The following is a 21789-nucleotide window of genomic DNA, read 5'->3' as shown; positions in this document are numbered from 1 at the left end:
TATGAGAAGAGTTAGACATAAGAGTTAAACATAAACATAAAATTAAGGATGTTGTGCTTCAATTATATAGGACAATGGTGAGAACATAGCTCCAATACTGTGTGCAGTTCTGCTTTCCTAATTTAAGGAAAGTTGTAAATTCATTGGAATTTCAGAGGAGGTTTACTAGATTGATGCCTGAAATGAACGAGCTGTCTTTTGAGGGAAGATTAGACAAACTGGGTTTGCTCCCACTGGAATAGAGTGAGGAGTGACTTGTTTGAAGTATACAGGATCCTGAATGGCCTTGACAAGATGGATGTGGGCGAGCTGTTTTCTCTTGAGTGAGTCCCGTACTTGGGGACATTGTTTCAGAATTAGGGATCAGCCTTATAGGACAGAGATTAGACGATTTGAGGCTTGTATGACTTTAAAAATCTGCCTTGGAATGTGGTGGAAATGATGTGCTGAATATTTTTAAGGCAGAGGCAGATAGATTCTTGTTAGGCAAGAGAATCAAAAGGTTTTGGGAGTAGATGGGAATGCAGAACTTGAAAAACAAGCAGTTCAGCCATGATCTTACAAATTGGCAGTGCAGGCTCAAGGGGCTGAATGGCCACCTTCTATTTTGTATGTTCCGACAAATTCATAAAAACTGAATGGTCTTGGGGGGGAAGAATCTGTAAATGCATCCATTGCTGTTGAGATTGATAGGCTATGCAAATTTCTAATACACTTTAAGGAAGGATTAGTTAATGGATTTAACTAAAAATGTGTTTATTGTTGAGTTACATTGATTTTTTTTTTGTTTTTGCTTCCCCCAACCAGTGATGCAGACAAAATTGAAATGAAAGAAGATGGTACTATGATATGGAGAAATGTTATCTTACCGTTCCCAGAAGATTCAAAGTTTATGGTTCAGGTAAAAGATTCCGCTACATATAGAAATAATTAAAGATATCAAGTTCAATAAAATTGCAGAGCAGACTTCAGTAAAAAATATTAATTTCTGTATGATTTATGACTATTATTTGACTATTACAAGTGACAAAGCTAGCTGTACTCTGGATTCTGTTCTGTGTAAGACCTTTGTGTGGCAAAATTAGTTTATGAATGACATTCATGTGACTGCATTGCAGTTAGGCTTATTACCTTTATTGAATGTGAGTATATCTTCAATACATATTCGTTGTTTCAATCACTATCTCTGAATAAAGAGGGTGTATGGGATGTCAGGGAGGGGTAGTACCTCTGGTGGGAGAATGTGTCACGTCCTTTTCAGGGTAGTTTGTCCACCCTTTGTCCCTACCTGGCACTCAGCTCTTATCTGTGGCTCCCTGTAGCTGTTTGCATGCCCGAGCAATGGTTTCGACAAGCTGGCTAAACCAGGTGAGGGTAGCCGACAGGTCTCAACCCTCGGTGAGATAGGGAGATGTCTATCCCAGCATGTGAAGACAGACTCTGGCGGATTGAGCGGACGAGACCAGTGGAAGGTCCGACAGTCAAGAAGGAGGTCTCTGCAAGTGTCGTGAAACGCAAAGAGCAGGACAAGATACAGAAGATGTCCTGGTCATTCACTGCACCTAGTCCCATCTCTAGCCATCTTGACTCTTGTCTTGCCACTGGATCCAGATGGGAATTGGGAAGAGAGTGAGTGAGGCTGATGCTCTGCAACTCTCCCTCACTTTAATTCAAATCAAGCGCAAGTCTTGACAATATAAAAGTAGGGAGGTCTTTCTGCAACTGTACAGGGTACTGGTGAGGCGGCAGCTGGAGTACTGTGTGCAGTTTTGGTTGCCGCACTTGCGCAAGGATATATTGGCCTTTGGAGGGAGTGCAGAGGAGGTTCACTAGGCTGATACCAGAGATGAGGGGGTTGGACTATGAAGAGGAACTAAATAGACTGGGTCTGTACTCGCTGGAGTTTAGAAGGATGAGGGGGAATCTTATAGAGACGTATAAGATAATGAAGGGGATGGATAGGGTAGAAGTAGAGAGATTCTTTCCGCTTAGAAAGGATAGCAGGACTCAAGGGCACAGCCTCAAGATAAGGGCGGGGGGGGCGCGGGGTGGTGCAGTTTAGATCAGAGTTGAGGAGGAACTTCTTCACTCAAAGGGTGATGAATCTCTGGAATTCTCTGCCCGTTGAAGTGGTGGAGGCTGCCTCGCTAAATATATTTAAGTCACGGGTAGATAGTTTTTTGACAGACAGGGGAATTAAGGGTCATGGGGAGAAAGCGGGAAAGTGGAACTGATCCACTTCAGATCAACCATGATCTTATTGAATGGTGGGGCAGGCTCAAAGGGCTAGATGGCCTACTCCTGCTCCTATTTCTTATGTTCTTATGTCGTCATCATCATCATCATTGTCCGGTTCAACCTTTTTGAAGTCCTGTGGCGATGGGCGAGCGACGAAGCAGCAGGTACGGACGGATACATTGGGAGCTGTAATCACGGACCTGCTTACCAGGCATCTCAGGTCTAATGGCCGTTTTCTGCTGACTGAAGCAGCAGTGAAACCCAGCGTCGACTTGGGCGATTGAGCAGTTCTCTTCAGGAATGCACTGCTCACCTCCGTAGATTGAGGAAGGGGCTAGAAAAGGTGCCCTAAACATTGCCTGCTTCACTACACCATGGCCAGTTTACTATGGCTGGCGGGGTCCCATCTTGCGGTCGAGCAAACAAAATAAAACACAAAGTGACACCGCTCACCATTGGCACTTGGAACTTGCGCATGCTCTTGGACAACCCTACAGCAGACAGAGCAGAGAGAAGAACAGCCTTAGCTGCCAGAGAGCTTGCAAGATACAACATTGACATTACAGCCCTGAGTGAAACTCGTCTTGCCAACGTTGGTCAGTTGACTGAAACTGGAGGTGGATACACTGTTTTCTGGAGCGGTCGTGGCAGCGATGGGCGTTGTGACACTGAAGTTGGATTTGCCGTCAGGAGTCACCTTGTTCGGAAACTTGCTAACCTACCCAAGGGTGTGAATGACCGGCTTATGACATTACAGCTTCCGCTACAGAACAGAAGTCGAGTCACCGTGATCAGCGCCTGTGCCCCACAATGAACCACCTGGATGAGATGAAAGACAAGTTATACGAAGAACTAGACGCCCTACTATCAGCAATGAGCAGTACTGACAAGCTGATCTTGCTTGGCAATTTGAATGCAAGAGTAGGGTGTGACTCTGCAATCTGGCAGGGAGTCATTGGGAGGCATGGAGTGGGCAAGTGTAATAGTAATGGCCTACTCTTAATGAAGAACTGTGCAGCACACGACCTCCTCATCACCAACACAACCTTCCATCTGCCTACCAATAACGAGACCACCTGGATGCACCCCTGCTCTATGCATTGGCACCTTGACCAGTCGTTGTCAGGAGAAAAGACAGACAGGATATCAGAGGCCGTGTGTGGTCCTGACAGCTGGACAGATCACAGGCTCGTTGTCTCCAAAATGAGGCTCTGCATCAGACCCAAGAGGCAACCACAAGGAAGCAAAGTTATAAAAAGAATCAATGCGGCCGATCTACAGAACCCCAGCATAGCTTCAGCACTATCTAAAGACTTAGAAATCAAGCTTGCTGACCTACACCTCGCAGGCAGCCCTGAGGACAACTGGGAATGCTTCAGGGATGCTGTCCAATCATCTGCACTGAAGATGCTCAGGCCCTCTACCCACATGCAGCATGACTGGTTCAATGAGAATGATAGGAGACACAGGCTCTACTTGTTGAAAAGCACCACCTTCATTGGGCCTGTCGGAATGACCCATCGTCAGCTGCCAAGAAAAATGCTTTTGCCAGTGCTCGCAGGACAGTTCAGAATAAGCTGCATAAAATGCAGGATGCCTGGCTGAGCGCCAAGGCAGATGAAATACAGGGATACGCTGACAGAAACAACTTGAAATGGTTCAATGAAGCCCTGAATACTCTCCACAGACCTCAATCTCTTGGGAGTTCCCTCCTCCTGAGTACAGATGGTACAACTCTCATTAGAGAGGGCTCAGATCCTGAAGAGATGGGCTGAATACTTTGAAGCAATCCTCAACCGACTGTCATCTATTAATGATGAGGCAATAACAGGATTCCCCAGGTTGATGTCAACAGTGCCATTGATGACCCACCAGTAGTAGCCGAAGTCATGAAAGCTGTTGGCCAGCTATCCAATGGCAAGCCCCAGGGGCAGATGCCATACCCACAGAGATCTACAAAGCTGCTGGCCCTGTATTTAGAATCGTAGACTTATCGAGAAGCTCACCGAGTTGTTCCAGTCCTTTTTGGAAGCAAGGATCTATTCCTCAGGAATTTAAAGATGCTTCCATCGTACACCTCTACAAGAGGAAGTGCAATAGGCAAGTACGCAACAACCACCAAGGAATCTCGCTGCTCTCCATCACAGGAAAAACCATTGCAAGAGTCCTGCTAAATCTGGTCACTCATCTGGAGCTGGGCCTGCTTCCAGAGTCACAGTATGGCTTCCGCAAATGTCGTGGGACTATTGACATGATTTTTGCTGCTTGCCAACTTCAGGAGGAGCAGAATCGCAAGCTCTGCACAACCTTTGTTGACTTCGCGAAAGCCTTCGACACTGTCAGCTGACGAGGCCTGTGGAGGATCATGTCAGAGTTTGGCTGGCTGCTGCCCCCCACCCAAAATTCATTCAGATGGTACGCCAGTTCCATGATGGCCAGAGTACGGGATGACAGAGAATCCTCTTGAGGCATTCCCAGTCACCAGTGGCATCAAACAGTGCTGTGTGCTCGCACCCACACTGTTCAGCATGATGTTTACTGCCATGCTGAATGATGCCTTCCAGGACAGTGTTGCTGGAATCAACCTCAAGTACAGAGTGGATGGGAAGCTCTTCAATCTGAGGAGACTTCAAACTATTACCAAAGTGAAGGGGACTGTTCAGAAAGACTTCCTGTTTGCTGATAACAGCGCCCTGTATACTGGCTCAGAGCCAGAGATGCAAATCAGTATGGACAAATTTTCCATGGCTTGTGACAACTTTGGACTCACCATCTACATTTTAAAAAGACCGAAGCCATGCACAGTCTGCTCCTCATGCGCCATACACAGAACACATAATCACAATCAAAGGGCAGAAACTACAGGCAGTGGACCAGTTCACTTGTCTTGGCAGCACCCTCTCCCAAGCAGTAATTTATTGATACAGAAGTTAACTGCAGAATAACAAAGGCAAGTTCTGCTTTTGGTAGACTGCGTTCCTCTGTATGGGAACGTCGAGGAATCAGCCTAGCAACAAAACTGAAGGTCTACAGCACCGTGGTACTTGCTACCCTCCTGTATGCCTGTGAAACGTGGACTGTATCGAAGGCATGCAAGACAGCTCCCTCATTTCCGCATGACTTGTCTTCGCAGAACATTATGCATCTGATGGCCAAAGTATCAGACACACTGAAGTTCTCTCTAGAGCAAGTCTACCATCAGTCCACACACTGATGAGAGCGCAGACCCGGTGGGCAGATCATGTCATCTGTATGCCAGACGAGCACATACCCAAGCAGCCCCTTTTTGGGGAACTCTCTGCTGGAAGACGCTTGCATGGAGAGCAGAAGAAACGTTACAGAGACATGCTCAAAGCCTCCCCGAAGTCGCTTGACAGACACGACCACCTGGGAAACGCTAGCACAAAACCACCCTACCTGGCACTGCCTCATCCACAAAGGCAGTCGAGTTTACGAAGCAAGGTGCATTGCTGAAGCGCGAGCTGCGCAAGTCCAGAGCCACCATTGCAACAACTACAATGCCTACACAAGTCTGTCCAATATGTGCCAGGACGTTCCATGCCCGAATTGACCTGATCAGTCATCTTCGGATACACTGCATCCAGCTTCAAAATGACTAATGGTGTCGAGGTCCTCATCAACGATGATGGACGAACAACAATCTCTTTATTCAAAACATAGGTTATTATCTGTTTATAGCATCACTCGTTTTGTGAATTAATCTTCTTTAAGAATTCTGAGGGAGTGGTTAGAAGGCAGTTGTGGGCCATCAGCTTTAATTATCAAGTGGCCACACGGTGCAGCCTTCCATTGTTTGCTGGAGCAGACGAGTGAAGGAGCAGAGAGAGAGCTAAGATTTTACCTGTTTAAAAACCTGTTTAAAATAAGTTTAAAGCACTTTGTTCTTTGTAGAACTGTTTAAAGCATTTATTTATTGTACTTACTGCTTTAAGAATTCTGAGGGAGTGGTTAGAAGGCAGTTGTGGGCCATCAGCTTTAAATCAGCGCCAGGTTTAAAAGGAGGCCTGGTGTAGACAGCGGGCAGCGTCTGAGCGGGCAGCGGAGTGAGTGGGAAGCAGAGTGAGCTATTAGGGCTTAATATCAAAAAGGGCTGGAAGGAAAAAAAGCCAGGTGAGTTCGTTTGAAAAACAAGGAAATAAAAAACAACAAAAAAAATTTTTTTCAAAACTACTACAGTGAATAATGGAGGGGCATGTGATGTGTGGTTTCTGTATGATGTGGGAACTGGTGGACCCCAGGGTCCATCCCAGTGACCATGTCTGTAGTAAGTGCAGGTTGCTGGAGGAGCTCCAGCTCAGGGTAAATGAGCTGGCCTCTGAGCTACAGACACTGAGGCTCATCAGGGGGAGAGAGGGTGCCATTGTCAATGGGGTGCAAGTGACATCCACCCCCCCTAGACTGGCTAACTCTAAGGGTCAGGGACAAGAGGGGGCTGCTGAGAGGAGGAAGGGGGGTGGGGAGAGGAGGAAGGAGGGTGGGGAGAGGAGGCCTCAGCCTCTTAATCTGCATAACAGGTTTGAGGTTCTTGCTTCCAGGCTGGACGAGAACGAGGCAGGTGAGGTTGGTGAGCAAACTGCACACGGTACAGTGATGCAGCAGGACATAGGCAAAGAGAGGGGGAAAAGGAACGTAGTAGTGATTGGGGATAGTGGGGTGAAGGGTAATGACACTGTCCTTTGTCACAATGACAAAGTGCACAGAAGGGTGTGTTGTCTGCCTGGTGCTCGGGTACGGGATGTCGCAGCTGGGCTGCAGAGGAACCTGGAGTGGGAGGGTGAGAATCCAGTCGTTGTGGTACATGTGGGTGCCGGCGACGTAAGCAAAATGCAGACTGAGGATCTGGGGAGGGAGTATGAAAAGCTGGGAATGGAATTAAAAAGTAGAACCGACAAGGTGGTTATCTCTGGGTTACTACCTGAACCGAGTGCAAACGGGTGTAGGGTTGACAGGATTAAGGAAGTGAATGGGTGGCTCAGGGATTGGTGTGGGAGGAATGGGTTTGAATTTATGGGGCATTGGCACCAGTATTGGGGTAGGTGGGACCTGTTCGGGCGGGATGGGGTTGGTCTGAACCATGCTGGGACCAGAGTGCTGGCGAATCGAGTAAAGAGGACTGTAGACAGGGCTTTAAACTAATTAGGGGGGGGAGGGTGCGAGGGTAGGTGATGTTACGAGGCCTAAAGTTAAGGAGAGGGTACAGGTAAGGGAAGAGGCCGAGGATGTCCCAATAATAGAGGGAGTAGGGGGCGTGAGTATGGTTGGTGGCGTTACGGCAAATAGGGTCCAGGTGAAGGCTGGGATGAAGGTGCTCTATCTGAATGCACGAAGCATTCGGAATAAAGTGGATGAGCTGGTGGCGCAGATCGATACAAATGGATACGATCTGGTGGCCATTACAGAGACGTGGCTGCAGGGTGACAGGGACTGGGAGCTGAATGTACAGGGCTATTAAGTGTTTAGGAAGGATAGGCAGGAGGGAAAGGGGGGGGGGGGGCGTAGCTCTGCTGATTAAGGATAGCATCACGGTGGTAGCAAGGGATGATATTGGAGCCAAGGAGCAGAGGGTGGAATCGTTGTGGGTGGAGATTAGGAACAGCAAAGGGAGGAAGACGCTGGTGGGTGTCGTCTATAGGCCCCCGAATAATGATCTGGAGGTGGGGCGGGCTGTTAACGCGCAAATAAGTGCGGCATGCAGGAATGGGACGGCCGTAGTTATGGGGGATTTCAATCTGCATATTGATTGGTCGACCCATGTTGGACGCGGGGGGCTCGAGGAAGAGTTCTTGGAATGCTGCCGGGATAGTTTCCTCGAACAGTGTGTGTTGGAGCCAACGAGGGAGCGAGCTATCTTGGATCTGGTGCTATGTAATGAGGCGGGTAGAATTAGGGACCTTGTGGTGAAGGATCCTCTTGGGGAGAGTGATCATTGTATGGTGGAGTTTCTGGTGCAGATGGAGGAGGAGAAAGTGGGTTCCCGGACACGCGCCCTCTGTTTGAATAGAGGGGAGTACGGTAGGATGAGAGAAGAATTGGCGAATGTGGACTGGGGGAGCGCGTTGGAGGGAGGGTCTGCTGAGGAGCAGTAGAGGATCTTTAAGGAGATCTTTCTTGGTGCTCAGCGGAAATTTATTCCGATGGTCAAAAAGGATAGTAGGAAGAGAGGTAATAAGCCGTGGATAACGAAGGAGGTGAAGGAAAGTGTTAAATTAAAAGCGGAGGAATTTAGAGTAGCTAAGAGTAGTGGGCGAGAAGAGGATTGGGAGAGGTTTAAATGTCAACAAAGATTGACAAAGAAGTTGATAAAGAAGGGTAGGAGAAACTATGAAGCTGGGCTAGCGCTTAATACCACTAGGGGACCTAGTGGTAGGGGATGAGGATATGGCTAAGGTATTGAATAACTTTTTTTTGTTTCTGTCTTCACGGAGGAGGACGTGAATAATTTGCCGGGTGTTAGCGATGGAAAGGTGGTAGGACTGGAGGGTCTTAATGACATTACTGTTACTAGAGAGGCGGTGCTCGACAGACTGGAGGGGCTGATTGTGGACAAGTCCCCAGGACCGGATGGAATGCATCCGAGGGTTCTGAAAGAAATGGCGGAGGTGATAGTGGATGCCTTGGTGGTTATTTTCCAGACGTCGCTGGATTCCGGGGAAGTGCCGGATGATTGGAAAACGGCTAATGTTACGCCGTTGTTTAAGAAGGGTGCCAGGCAAAAGGCGGGGAATTATAGGCCGGTTAGTTTAACGTCTGTGGTGGGTAAAATGTTAGAATCTGTCATTAAGGAGGAAATTGCGAGGCATCTTGAAGGGAATTGCTTGATAGAGCAGACGCAGCACGGTTTCATTAAAGGGAAGTCGTGTCTGACAAATTTACTGGAGTTCTATGAGGATGTGTCTAGGGCGGTGGATAGAGGAGAGCCGGTGGATGTGGTCTTTCTAGATTTTCAGAAGGCGTTTGACAAAGTACCTCACAAGAGGTTATTGCAGAAGGTCGAGGGACATGGAGTTGGGGGTACGGAGTTAGCGTGGATAGAGGATTGGTTGTCAAATAGGAGGCAGAGAGTGGGGGTCAACGGGTGCTATTCGGATTGGCGGATGGTGACTAGTGGAGTGCCCCAGGGGTCGGTGCTGGGGCCTCAGCTTTTTACCATTTATATAGATGATCTGGAGGAGGGAACCGAGTGTAGGGTGTCGAAATTTGCTGATGACACCAAGATTGGGGGAACGGCAAATTGTGCGGAGGGTGTGGAGAGTCTGCAGAAGGATCTAGATAGGCTGGGCGAATGGGCCAGGAATTGGCAAATGGAATTTAATGTTGGCAAGTGTGAGGTGGTCCACTTTGGTAGGAATAATGGTAGGAAGGACTATTACTTACGGGGCGAAAAACTGCAGCAGGCGACGGTGCAGAGGGACCTTGGGGTCCTTGTGCATGAGTCGCAAAAACCCAGCTTGCAGGTGCAGCAGGTGGTCAGGAAGGCGAATGGGATGCTGGCCTTCATAGTGAGGGGGATTGAATATAAAAGTAGGGAGGTCTTGCTGCAGCTGTATAGGGCATTGGTGAGGCCGCAGCTGGAGTACTGTGTGCAGTTTTGGGCGCCGCACCTGCGCAATGATATTTTGGCCTTGGAGTGCAGAGGAGGTTTACTAGGCTGATACCGGAGTTGAGGGGGTTGAGCTATGAGGACAGGCTGAATAAACTGGGCTTGTACTTGTTAGAGTTTAGAAGAATGAGGGGAGATCTCATTGAGACGTATAAGATGATGAATGGGATGGATAGGATAGAGGTGGAGAGACTCTTCCCGCTCAAAAAAGACAGTAGGACTAGGGGGCACAGCCTCAAGATAAAAGGGGGGCGGTTTAGAACGGAGTTGAGGAGGAACTTCTTCACTCAAAGGGTGGTGAATCTCTGGAATTCTCTGCCCGTTGAAGTGGTGGAGGCTGCCTCGCTAAATATTTTTAAGACGCGGGTTGATGGGTTTTTGATAAGAGAGGGGATTAAGGGTTATGGGGAGAGGGTGGGAAAGTGGAACTGAGCAGCGACAGATCAGCCATGATCTTATTGAATGGCGGGGCAGGCTCGAAGGGCTAGATGGCCTACTCCTGCTCCTATTTCTTATGTTCTTATGTTCTAGATAACTGAAACTGCATTTGCAGACAGCTGAGGTTGTGTTCGAGCTACGCTAATTGAAAGGGGGTGAACACAGAGCTTTTTATCAATTATTCATGGAATGTTTGCGTAGCTGGCTGAGCCAGCATTTATTGCCCCCCTGAGGGCTTTTAAGAGTTAACCTAATTGCTGTGGGTTTAGAGTCACATGTAGATCAAACCGGGAAGGATGGCAGATTTCCTTCAAGAAAAGTATGTAGTGAACTTGAGTTTTTACTAATGATGGTTTCATGGTCACCATTACTGAGACTAGTTTTATTGTTGGGATATGGAGGTGTATCTGCTGACTATTAGCTTAGGCCGCTGGATGACTAGTCCAGTGACATTACCATTATACCACCATCTCCTCATATACACACATTCGTCCGCCAGTTGTGATGGGGTTGGCGGGGGGCGGGGTGGGGGTCGATATTTTGAAGTAGTGGATGGAGGCGCCAGTCAAGTAGGCTGCTTTGACTTCCATAGTGTCAAAGTTATTCCATTCGTCAAGGCAACTGGAGACTACTCCATCAAACAATATTGTGCCTTTGAATCAGGAAGTGATTTTCTCACAGTGAAATTCCCAGTCCCTGAGCTGCTCTTGTAACCATAATATTAATATGGCTGGCCCAGTAAAATCTCTGGTCAATAGTGATGCACAAGATGTTGATGTTTGGGGATCAGAGGCTGCAAATTCAAAATGATTAACAGCTTGCAGCTGAGAAGCATATTGCCACTGAAATGAAACTCCAACCACTAAGAACTCTTTTATGTCCATCTCTGTAGACTGTGTCTCAGTTTATCTGCTGCTGAAACCTTCATCCATGCCTGTTAGTTCTAGACTAGACTATTCTGTTGTTCCCCTGACTGGCCTCCCATCTTCCATCCTGAGTAAACTTGAGGTCGTCCGAAACTCTGCTCGTATCCTAATTCACACAATGTCCTGTTTGCACCCTCACTTTGTGCTCTATATTGGCTCCCGGTTTACTAACGCCTCAATTTGAAATTTTCATCCTGGTTTTTAAATCCTTCCAAGGCCTTGCCACACATTGGGGTGAGCCAATGACCTCATCCTGCTCATTTTTTTTTTCAGTGAGGTGAGGTAAACTCAGGACTGAGTGGAAATATGGGAATCATGCCCATTGTCACGCTCATTCCCATCTTACCAAAAGAAAATCCAGACACGATATGGCGAAACGTCAATTAGCGTGCTTTTGCATCTCAATATAATTAATGCAATGCTCTCCCAATCATCCCACCTCACTTACTTTTAATGACCTTGTTGGGAGGAACCTCTATACCAGCGAGTAAAACACCTGCTCCATAAATGTCTGCTGCAGGAGTATTGAGGGTGAGCAAGGAAATAGGTCATTCTGACCCCAGGGTTTCATAATAGGGTGGGGGCCACAGAAGTGGTCATGCTGCATTTTGGGGTGGGGGGGTTTGGGGGAACATAAGAACAAGGAGTAGGAGTAGGCCATCTGACCCTTCGAGCCTGCTCCGCCATTCAATAAGATCATGGCTGATCTATCTGTGCTGTGCTTACCCGCCCACATGCCGTAACCCTTAATTCCTTTACTGTTCAAAAATGTATCTATCCTTGCCTTAAAAACATTCAATGAGATAGCTTCAACTGCTTCACTGGGCAGGGAATTCCACAGATTTGCAACCCTTTGTGTGAAGAAGTTCCTCCCCAACTCAGTTCTAAATCTGCTTTCCATTGTTTTGAGGCTATGCCCCCTAGTTCTAGTTTCGCCCGCCAGTGGAAACAACTTCCCTGTTTCTACCTTATTTATTCCCTTCGTAATCTTATGTTTCGATAAGATCTTCCCTCATTCTTCTGAATTCCAATGAGTATAGGTCCAGTCTGTTCAGCTTCTCCTCATAAGCCAACCCTCTCAACTCCAGAATCAACCTAGTGAATCTTCTCTGCACCCTCTCCAGTGCCAGTATATCCTTTCTCAACTGTACACAGTACTCCCAGTGTGGCCTCATCAGCACCTTAGACAGCTGCAACATAATCTCGCTGTTTTTAAACTCCATAAGAACATAAGAAATAGGAGCAGGAGAGGCCATCTACCCTTCGAGCCTGCCCCGCCATTCAATAAGATCATGGCTGATCTGTCGTGGCTCAGTTCCACTTTCCCGCCCTCACCCCATAACCCTTAATCCCCTCTCTTATCAAAAACCCATCAACCCACGTCTTAAAAATATTTAGCGAGGCAGCCTCCACCACTTCAACGGGCAGAGAATTCCAGAGATTCACCACCCTTTGAGTGAAGAAGTTCCTCCTCAGCTGCGTTCTAAACCCCACCCCCCCCCCCATCTTGAGGCTGTGCCCCCTAGTCCTACTATCCTTTCTGAGCGGGAAGAGTCTCTCCACCTCTATCCTATCCATCCCATTCATCATCTTATACGTCTCAATGAGATCTCCCCTCATTCTTCTAAACTCTAACGAGTACAAGCCTAGTTTATTCAGCCTCTCCTCATAGCTCAACCCCCTCAACTCCGGTATCAGCCTAGTAAACCTCCTCTGCACTCCCTCCAAGGCCAAAATATCTTTGCGCAGGTGCGGCGCCCAAAACTGCACACAGTACTCCAGCTGTGGCCTCACCAATGCCCTATACAGCTGCAGCAAGACCTCCCTACTTTTATATTCAATCCCCCTTGCTATGAAGGCCAGCATCCCATTCGCCTTCCTGACCACCTGCTACACCTGCAAGCTGGGTTTTTGCAACTCATGCACAAGGACCCCGAGGTCCCTCTGCACCGTCGCCTGCTGCAGATTTTCGCCACGTAAGTAATAGTCCTTCCTACCATTATTCCTACCAAAGTGGACCACCTCACACTTGCCAACATTAAATTCCATTTGCCATTTCCTGGCCCATTCGCCCAGCCTATCTAGATCCTTCTGCAGACTTTCCACACCCTCCGCACAATTTGCCATTCCCCCAATCTTGGTGTCATCAGCAAATTTCGACACCCTACACTCGGTTCCCTCCTCCAGATCATCTATATAAATGGTAAAAAGCTGAGGCCCCAGCACTGACCCCTGGGGCACTCCACTAGTCACCAACCGCCAATCCGAATAGCACCCATTGACCCCCACTCTCTGCCTCCTATTTGACAACCAATCCTCTATCCACGCTAACACCCTACCCCCAACTCCATGTCCCTCGACCTTCTGCAATAACCTCTTGTGAGGTACTTTGTCAAACGCCTTCTGAAAATCTAGAAAGACCACATCCACCGGCTCTCCTCTATCCACTGCCCTAGACACATCCTCATAGAACTCCAGTAAATTTGTCAGACACGACTTCCCTTTAATGAAACCGTGCTGCGTCTGCTCTATCAAGCAATTCCCTTCAAGATGCCTCGCAATTTCCTCCTTAATGACAGATTCTAACATTTTACCTACCACAGACGTTAAACTAACTGGCCTGTAATTCCCTGCCTTTTGCCTGGCAGCCTTCTTAAACAATGGTGTAACATTAGTCGTTTTCCAATCATCCGGCACTTCCCCGGAATCCAGCGACGTCTGGAAAATAACCACCAAGGCATCCACTATCACCTCCGCCATTTCTTTCAGAACCCTCGGATGCATTCCATCCGGTCCTGGGGACTTGTCCACAATCAGCCCCTCCAGTCTGTCGAGCACCGCCTCTCTAGTAACAGTAATGTCATTAAGACCCTCCAGTCCTACCACCTTTCCATCGCTAACACCCGGCAAATTATTCACGTCCTCCTCCGTGAAGACAGAAACAAAAAAGTTATTTAATACCTTAGCCATATCCCCATCCCCTACCACTTGGTCCCCTTTCTCATCCTCTAAAGGACCAACGTTCACCCTAGCCAGCCTCTTCCTTTTTATATATTTATAAAAACTCTTGCTATCCTTTTTTATATTAAGCGCTAGCCCAGCTTCATAGTTTCTCCTACCCTCCTTTATCAACTTCTTTGTCAATCTTTGTTGACATTTAAACCTCTCCCAATCCTCTTCTCGCCCACTACTCTTAGCTACTCTAAATTCCTCCGCTTTTAATTTAACACTTTCCTTCACCTCCTTCGTTATCCATGGCTTATTACCTCTCCTCCTACGGTCTTTTTTGACCATCGGAATAAATTTCCGCTGAGCACCAAGAAAGATCTCCTTAAAGATCCTCCACTGCTCCTCAGCAGACCCTCCCTCCAATGCGCTCCCCCAGTCCACATTTGCCAATTCTTCTCTCATCCTACCGTACTCCCCTCTATTCAAACAAAGTACGCGTGTCCGGGAACCCACTTTCTCCTTCTCCACCTGCACCAGAAACTCCACCATACAATGATCACTCTCCCCAAGAGGATCCTTCACCGTAAGGTCCCTAATTCTACCCGCCTCATTACATAGCACCAGATCCAAGATAGCTCGCTCCCTTGTCGGCTCCAACACACACTGTTCGAGGAAACTATCCCGGCAGCATTCCAAGAACTCCTCCTCGAGCCCACCGCGTCCAACATGGGTCGACCAATCAATATGCAGATTGAAATCCCCCATAACTACGGCCGTCCCATTCCTGCACGCCGCACTTATTTGCGCGTTAACAGCCCGCCCCACCTCCAGATCATTATTCGGGGGCCTATAGACGACACCCACCAGCGTCTTCCTCCCTTTGCTGTTCCTAATCTCCACCCACAATGATTCCACCCTCTGCTCCTTGGCTCCAATATCATCCCTTGCTACCACCGTGATGCTATCCTTAATCAGCAGAGCTACGCCCCCCCCTTTTCCCTCCTGCCTATCCTTCCTAAACACTTGATAGCCCTGTACATTCAGCTCCCAGTCCCTGTCACCCTGCAGCCACGTCTCTGTAATGGCCACCAGATCGTATCCATTTGTGTCGATCTGCGCCATCAGCTCATCCACTTTATTCCGAATGCTTCGTGCATTCAGATGAAGCGCTTTCATCCCAGCCTTCACCTGGACCCTATTTGCTGTAACGCCACCAACCATGCTCACGCCCCCTACTCCCTCTATTATTGGGACATCCTCAGCCTCTTCCCTTACCTGTACCCTCTCCTTAACTTTAGACCTTGTAACATCACCTACCCTCGCACCCTCCCCCCCCTAATTAGTTTAAAGCCCTCTAGCAATGAAGGACAAAGTTCTATTTGCCGCCTTAATCACCTGCTGCACCTGTAAACAAACTCATTGAAATCCCTGCACAAGGACACCCAGGTCCTTCTGCACAGCATCATGCTGCAGTTTTTTACCATTTAATTAATAGCCCATTTTGTGTTATTGCTACCAAAATGGATGACCTCCCATTTACCAACATTGCACTCCATCTGCCAAACCTTCACTCACTTGACTATCTATATCTATGTAGAGAAGGTGCCGCTCATGGGAGTTGACCTCAGGTCTTGGCACTGACAGCAGCCTGCAATGATGGGCTGGGTTGTTGGGAATGGGGACAGAATTGCATGGTTTCATCAGGGCCTGGGGCCAAGCTGGGTTTCTGAGGGTGGAGGTGACAGGAAGACTCTGCAATCGGGGGAGGGGGTAGGAGGGACACTCTGCAATTGGGGATGAGAGGGAGAATGTGTGAGGGTGACAGCAAGGGGCCAATAATGTGGGGGAGGGTATCCGATGTCTGTGGCGAGAAGGAGAAGACTGTCCACAGCGGAGGGGGGAGGGGTAGTGCAGCAGGAAAGTGACTGTTTTGCTGCTTTCTGCATGCATGTGCATTTGGGCTCGCCAATCTGCTGGCTTTCAGGTGATTTATCCCCCTTCCCTCCTCCCAGCAAAAAACACATTGAAGTATTTTTTTTCCTGCACAGAATGCACAAGATTCGACTTGTGGCCTCACTGAAAAAGGTAGATCCAAAATGCTCCCATTTTCACGCTCGTTCTGGACTTCGAAAATGATAGTGATCTTATTTTAAAAAAAATTCTAAGCTCTTCCAGCCTAGCACTCCTCTAATTCTGCACTCTTGAACATCCCAACTTTAATTGTTCCACTTCCTAGGCCTTAAGCTTTGGCATTCTCTCCTAAATCTCTCTCTGTACCTCTTCATTCTTATTCCTCTTTGACCAAGATTTTCATCACCTGTGCTAATATCTCCTTATGTGACTCTGAAATGCAGCTTTAGGACTTTTTATTGTTAATGTACTGTATAATACGACTAGTACTCATATATCTACTTCTCAGCAGGCAATATACGGTAATTTTGGAGTTTGTTAAATCATAACAGTTTAAACATGAAAGACGGAATGTATAGGTGTAGACTTTCACCATTAAGAGACTTGGTCTGCTTGTGGAAAGTATCACACTGAAAATGCAGGAAAGATGCATGTAGTTTATGAGGAGCCACTGGCCTAGTGGTATTATTGCTAGACTATTAATCCAGATACTCAGCTGATGTTCCTGGGACCCGGGTTCAAATCCCACCACCCCAGATGGTGGAATTTGAATGCAATAGAAAAAATATCTGGAATTAAGAGTCTACTGATGGCCGTAAAACCATTGTTGATCATTAGAAAAACCTATCTGGTTCATTAATGTCCTTTTAGGGAAGGAAATCTGCTGTCCTTGTATGATCTGGCCTACATGTGACTCCAGAATCACAGCAATGTGGTTGAGTCCCGACTGCCCTAGGGAAACTAGGGATGGGCAAAATGCTGGCCAGCCGGCGAGCGATGCCCATGTACCACAAATGAGTTAAAAAAAAAAAGTGCAACTGTAACACAAGATTTGTATTAAAGCTGTTTTTAAAATACAGCATGTTCATTGTATAAATTACAGTTGGAGGAGATTCATTGTTAGACAATTACTAGTACACATATAAGAGGACACCTATTAACACTAATGGTGGGTTGTAGAGTTAGGAACTATACACTTTGTAATGGCTCATTTTGTGACTGTATCTAAAACAGGTACTACCTTCATCAACTGGTTGTCTGTAGTTTAACAAAGAGAGTTTCTCTTCAAGGCCTTCAAACTTGTGAATTGGTTACCAGTCTATTAAAAGCTGAAATCTAATTTGGGAACGGTATAATTTTCACCTGTGGCTTCCAACTGCATATGAAATTTTGTTTCTTCAAATATTAACTGAATTTTTTGAAACTATACATTTTAATGGCATTTGTTGCACAAACTTATGATTAAAGGTTCATTCAAAACAAATATTTGAATTCAAATATTCATTTTCACTGAAGCAATGCAGAGAAACTCCCTCAGGTAACTTCCAAGATCTCACAAGGCACTCTTATTTAGAAATTGAAATTGAATTCCTATCCAACCACAGAAGGAAAAAGTTCCAAGATTCTTTCCAAAGGAGATGGATAGACTCTTGAGGGAATTCAAGTTGCAGTGTTACAGGGATAGATGGAGGAAATAGGACTGACTCAATTGCTCCACACAGAACTGGCAGGCACTCGCATGGGACATTTCTATTTTCTCATGCCTGTCAGATTTTATAGTTCCAGGATTTCATAGCTGAGTAGGCTGTTGTCAACTCCCCATTTCGTAAACTTGTATGTTTGTTTGGCAGGTTGATAAAATTAGCTGCCCCTTGTTGCTTATTTCTGGGGAGGATGATCAGAATTGGCCTGCACCTGAATCAGCCATTGAGGTAATTGCTTGTTAAACTCAATTTCAAGGTAAATTGATTGATTTGTGAATGGGATTTGAGATATGGACCAGGAATATTGAAACATAGATATTTGCTTACTTTTTCAGATCGAGAAGATATTGGAGGCTGCAGGAAAGAATCACTTGCTCACATCACTATCGTACCCTCTAACAGGACATCTGATTGAGCCTCCATATAGCCCGCACTGCAAGGAATCCAAGTTTAAGATGCATTCCATGAACAAAACAGGTGAGCTTGTCCCAAAAATAGAATTAACTTTGAGTACTGATGAACAATTTTATGTTCCTATTTGAAATACAGTCATTTTTAGGTAGTCTTATCCTCATTAGTTAGACCCAAATATGTTACTTGGGTCATTAAAAATGATAGCATTATGATGCGGGAGACCCTTTTTTTTGGGGCCACTGAGCAGGCCATTGTGCATGCACCAATCTGTCAGAGTAGAGACTGGTGAATGCGCAGTAATTTCCCATTGTTGGCCTCTGGATCGCTGGCCTTCCTATCACTGGCCGGCCCCGCAACCCTCCCTTCGCTGGCCTACTGACACCCCTGCCCCATCGATCGCTAGTCTCCTGAACCTCCCCGGCCCAGCCCCTATGTGCCCCTACCCCCACTCCTGAATCTGCTGACCAGCCCCAATCACCGTCTTCCCGCCCTCCCTCAACAGTACAATTGCAGAGTGGTAGCCTGATGCTTGTTGGCAGTGCCAGGCTGGCACAGCCCTGGAGGCACCCTGCCCCTTTTCCCCAAGTTCCCTAGAGGGCCTGCTGCATCCCTCCAGCAGGGTCGAGCCATGTGTTCCCTGTTAGCGGGGAGAAGAAGTAAATCCTGCAGAAGGGAACCATTCCTGGCAGGGGTGGAGTGGCGTTAGCGGGCCTGGAGACTTCAGTCCTAAGCCTGCTAATCATATGGAAATTGCAGTTTCAATATGCTAATTAGCTCAGCGCTGAGCTGATGAAGCTGAAAAACCAGAGGCTGTGACGCCTTCCATTTCATGGAAGCCCATGAAACAGCTGCTGCTGATGTCTCCCAGCCCGCTACATTATTTGAGCAACGCAGCGGGCTGGGAGAATTGCTCTGTCCTACTGCTTTCTCCCTACAGATGCTGCCAGACCTGCTCAGTTTTTCGCACATTCTCTGTTCGTGTCAGATTCCAGCATCCATAGTCTTTTGCTTATTTTAGTTAAGTTGAGAGCTGTGTTCAGCATGTGTCTGATTGCTCTTCAGTTTTGAAATGATTATTTGCATTGACTGGGAGAAGATCTTTGCGTGCACTTGTGATTTGAGGATTTTGCAAGGTATATAAAGCAGTTTACTTTAGGCCTGCACATTATGTTCAGAAGTATGTTTCTTTCTTTGAATTTGGTTACTTTGAAATGTATTTTCCTCCCTCACCATTTTACAGTCGGATATAAAGTTTATTTATTAGTCACAAGTAGGCTTACCTTAACACTGCAATGAAGTTACTTTGAAATTATGCTGCACTCACTTGATTCAAAAGCAGAATGGAAATTTAAAGTTAACTGTTGGCCTCATTCACTGAAGGCTGTGGGGGGAGGAACCCATTTGACCTACCTCCAGTTATTCTAAGCATCATTAATTGTTAATCAGTGACTGAAAAATGGACAGAAATATTGCAGGAATTCTTTGTGATGCGTGACTGCGTAACATTTCTCAAAACCTTTGGTTTTGATCATTAATGTTTCACCAGTGTTAACTTCCATAATGCAAATTTCAGTTCTTTCTCCGCTGAGATGTTGCAAGAGAAAACATTTAAGTTGAGAATTTGTTCAGTTACAGGATTCCCAGCAACACCAAAGACTTGACCATTACGTTAACATAATGTTTCAACATACTAATTAATAATACCTTATTGTACACTTCCTTTCTGCAGTGAATGTGTTGTGGGGCGGAGAGACCAAACCTCATTCAGATGCTCAGGAGGACTCCTGGAAAAAGATTCTAGCATTTCTAAAAAAAAACCTTGCGCCTCAACACTCAACTGCTGTAGCCCAAGCTAAACTGTGAGAGTGGCAATATCATACTGTTTTTTCTGTACTGCATCAGTGCTGAGAGAAATTTTGTCTTGTTCTGTGTCAAAAGAAAAAAATCCATTTTACTTTCTGACTGTAGGGTGTCCTTGCTCTAATCTACATTTTTTTTCCTTTTTTTGACACTAGTATATTTCTGGGGAACAACTAACAAAAATCTTGTTTTGGTGCTTTGGAGTAGAATTATAGATTAGCAGACTACAGTGTTGTTACAATATGGAAGGAGGCCATTCAGCCCATTGTACCTGTGATGGCTCTCCAAGGAGCAATGTATTTGGTGCTTCTCTCCATAGCTCTGCACATTCATCCTTTCCAGATAATCATAAGAATTAAGTGTACGTTTGGGACTACTATTTGGCTCAGTTGTTGGAGAATTACTGAAAAAATTGCTAATTCAAATTGTATCCTTAAGGATGTTACAATATTTTGATTGTAATCAGTTATGCTTATCATTTTTGTAAAATTACTTCAATAAAATTGCTTTTTCAATTGTAGTTCTGCATATTCCTCAGAATAACTGCCAAATATTCAATGACTAATGCAGTTTCTTCTGAAAGATACTTTTCATTTTAGAAGTTATTTTGAACATGACATGTTCCACTGAATAATCATGCAATACTGAAAGCCAGAAAGAGGCTCTCATGCTCTGTTTTGATTATATTATAACTTGTAGGAAAATGTTTATCATGAATGTTATGTTATCGGAATGAGATGTTGCATCTACCACTAATAAAAGGATTAATACAACTTGGAGCAAATTTATTGTGAAAGAGCCACATAATGTTCTGTGCTTATTTTGTTTTTAGGGATTGGGCAACTGTGCAAACCTTACTTGGGGTTTTTTTTTGGTCGGGGTGCAGCAAGTGGGGGGAGGGGGGTTCTATTTGGAGTACGCCCCAGTTATGCTGCCCTGGAGCTGAAGTTACAGCATATCATATCATTTAGAGTAGCAATGCATGCTTACAAATCCAAAAAAGTGCAAACAAAACATTGAGATTCACATTAGCCGAGAGATTAATAACCAGAAACATGGAATTAAAGTAATAGATAGACAGCTGAAAAGCAGACCTGGAAGGATAATCTCTGGATTTACTATCTGAGCCACGTGAAAGGCATAGGACAAATAACGAGTGCTGAATGTATAATTCAAAGATTTATGTGGGAGAAGTGGAGGTTGTTTCATGGGACATGAGCACCATACTGAGGAAAGAGTGTATGATTGGGATAGCTTTCACTTGAACTGCAGGGGTTTGGTATGTTCACATGGGTGTAGATATAGAAAGTTAACAGACAGGACAATACAGCAGTACAAGATAATATGGATCATGGTAACCAGAATATAACTGGAAGGGGCAGAGCATACAGACATAAGAGTTTGAGAACAAGTGGTGCCAGAGTTGGAAAAAAATTGGTAAAGACAGATTTAAAATCTTGACCTAAATACACAAAGCATTTGTAATAAGATAGATAAATTGATAGTACAAATTAAAACCAATGTGTACGATCTGATAACCATTATAGAGATGTATTTATCAGATGATCAAGACTGGCAATTGAATATGAAAGGATATTTTGACACTTTGAAAGGAAAAGAAGGTTACCTAGCTGTTAGTAAAAGATTAGGTAGTTACAGAACTGAGTAAGGATTAGCTTCAAAGATCAAGGGCCAGGACTCTCCTAAAGAAGTTCTAAGTTCCCAACAT

At 45.9% G+C, this 21789-nt stretch overlaps 1 protein-coding gene across 6 annotated transcripts in view; it reads left to right on the top strand.

The window, feature by feature from the left end:
• LOC145355464 (peroxisomal succinyl-coenzyme A thioesterase-like) overlaps positions 1-20833 on the top strand; it is a 50033-nt gene extending 29200 nt beyond the window's left edge. For all 6 annotated transcript variants that reach the window (XM_080207601.1, XM_080207603.1, XM_080207600.1 and 3 more), the window contains 4 exons: positions 808-901; positions 17934-18014; positions 18122-18263; positions 19930-20833. In XM_080207601.1, the coding sequence (XP_080063727.1) occupies positions 808-901; positions 17934-18014; positions 18122-18263; positions 19930-20063 (451 nt within the window). In that variant the 3' untranslated portion in view covers positions 20064-20833. The remainder of the gene's footprint in view (positions 1-807; positions 902-17933; positions 18015-18121; positions 18264-19929) is intronic.
• The last annotated feature ends 956 nt before the right edge of the window (positions 20834-21789 follow it).

Source organism: Carcharhinus amblyrhynchos, chromosome 19, assembly GCF_965287045.1.
Source record: "Carcharhinus amblyrhynchos chromosome 19, sCarAmb.v2.hapA, whole genome shotgun sequence".
In the NCBI taxonomy this organism is placed as follows: Eukaryota; Metazoa; Chordata; class Chondrichthyes; order Carcharhiniformes; family Carcharhinidae; genus Carcharhinus; species Carcharhinus amblyrhynchos.
The sequence above is the reverse complement of the archived record's forward strand: the minus strand, read 5'-3'. Positions and strand labels throughout refer to the sequence as shown.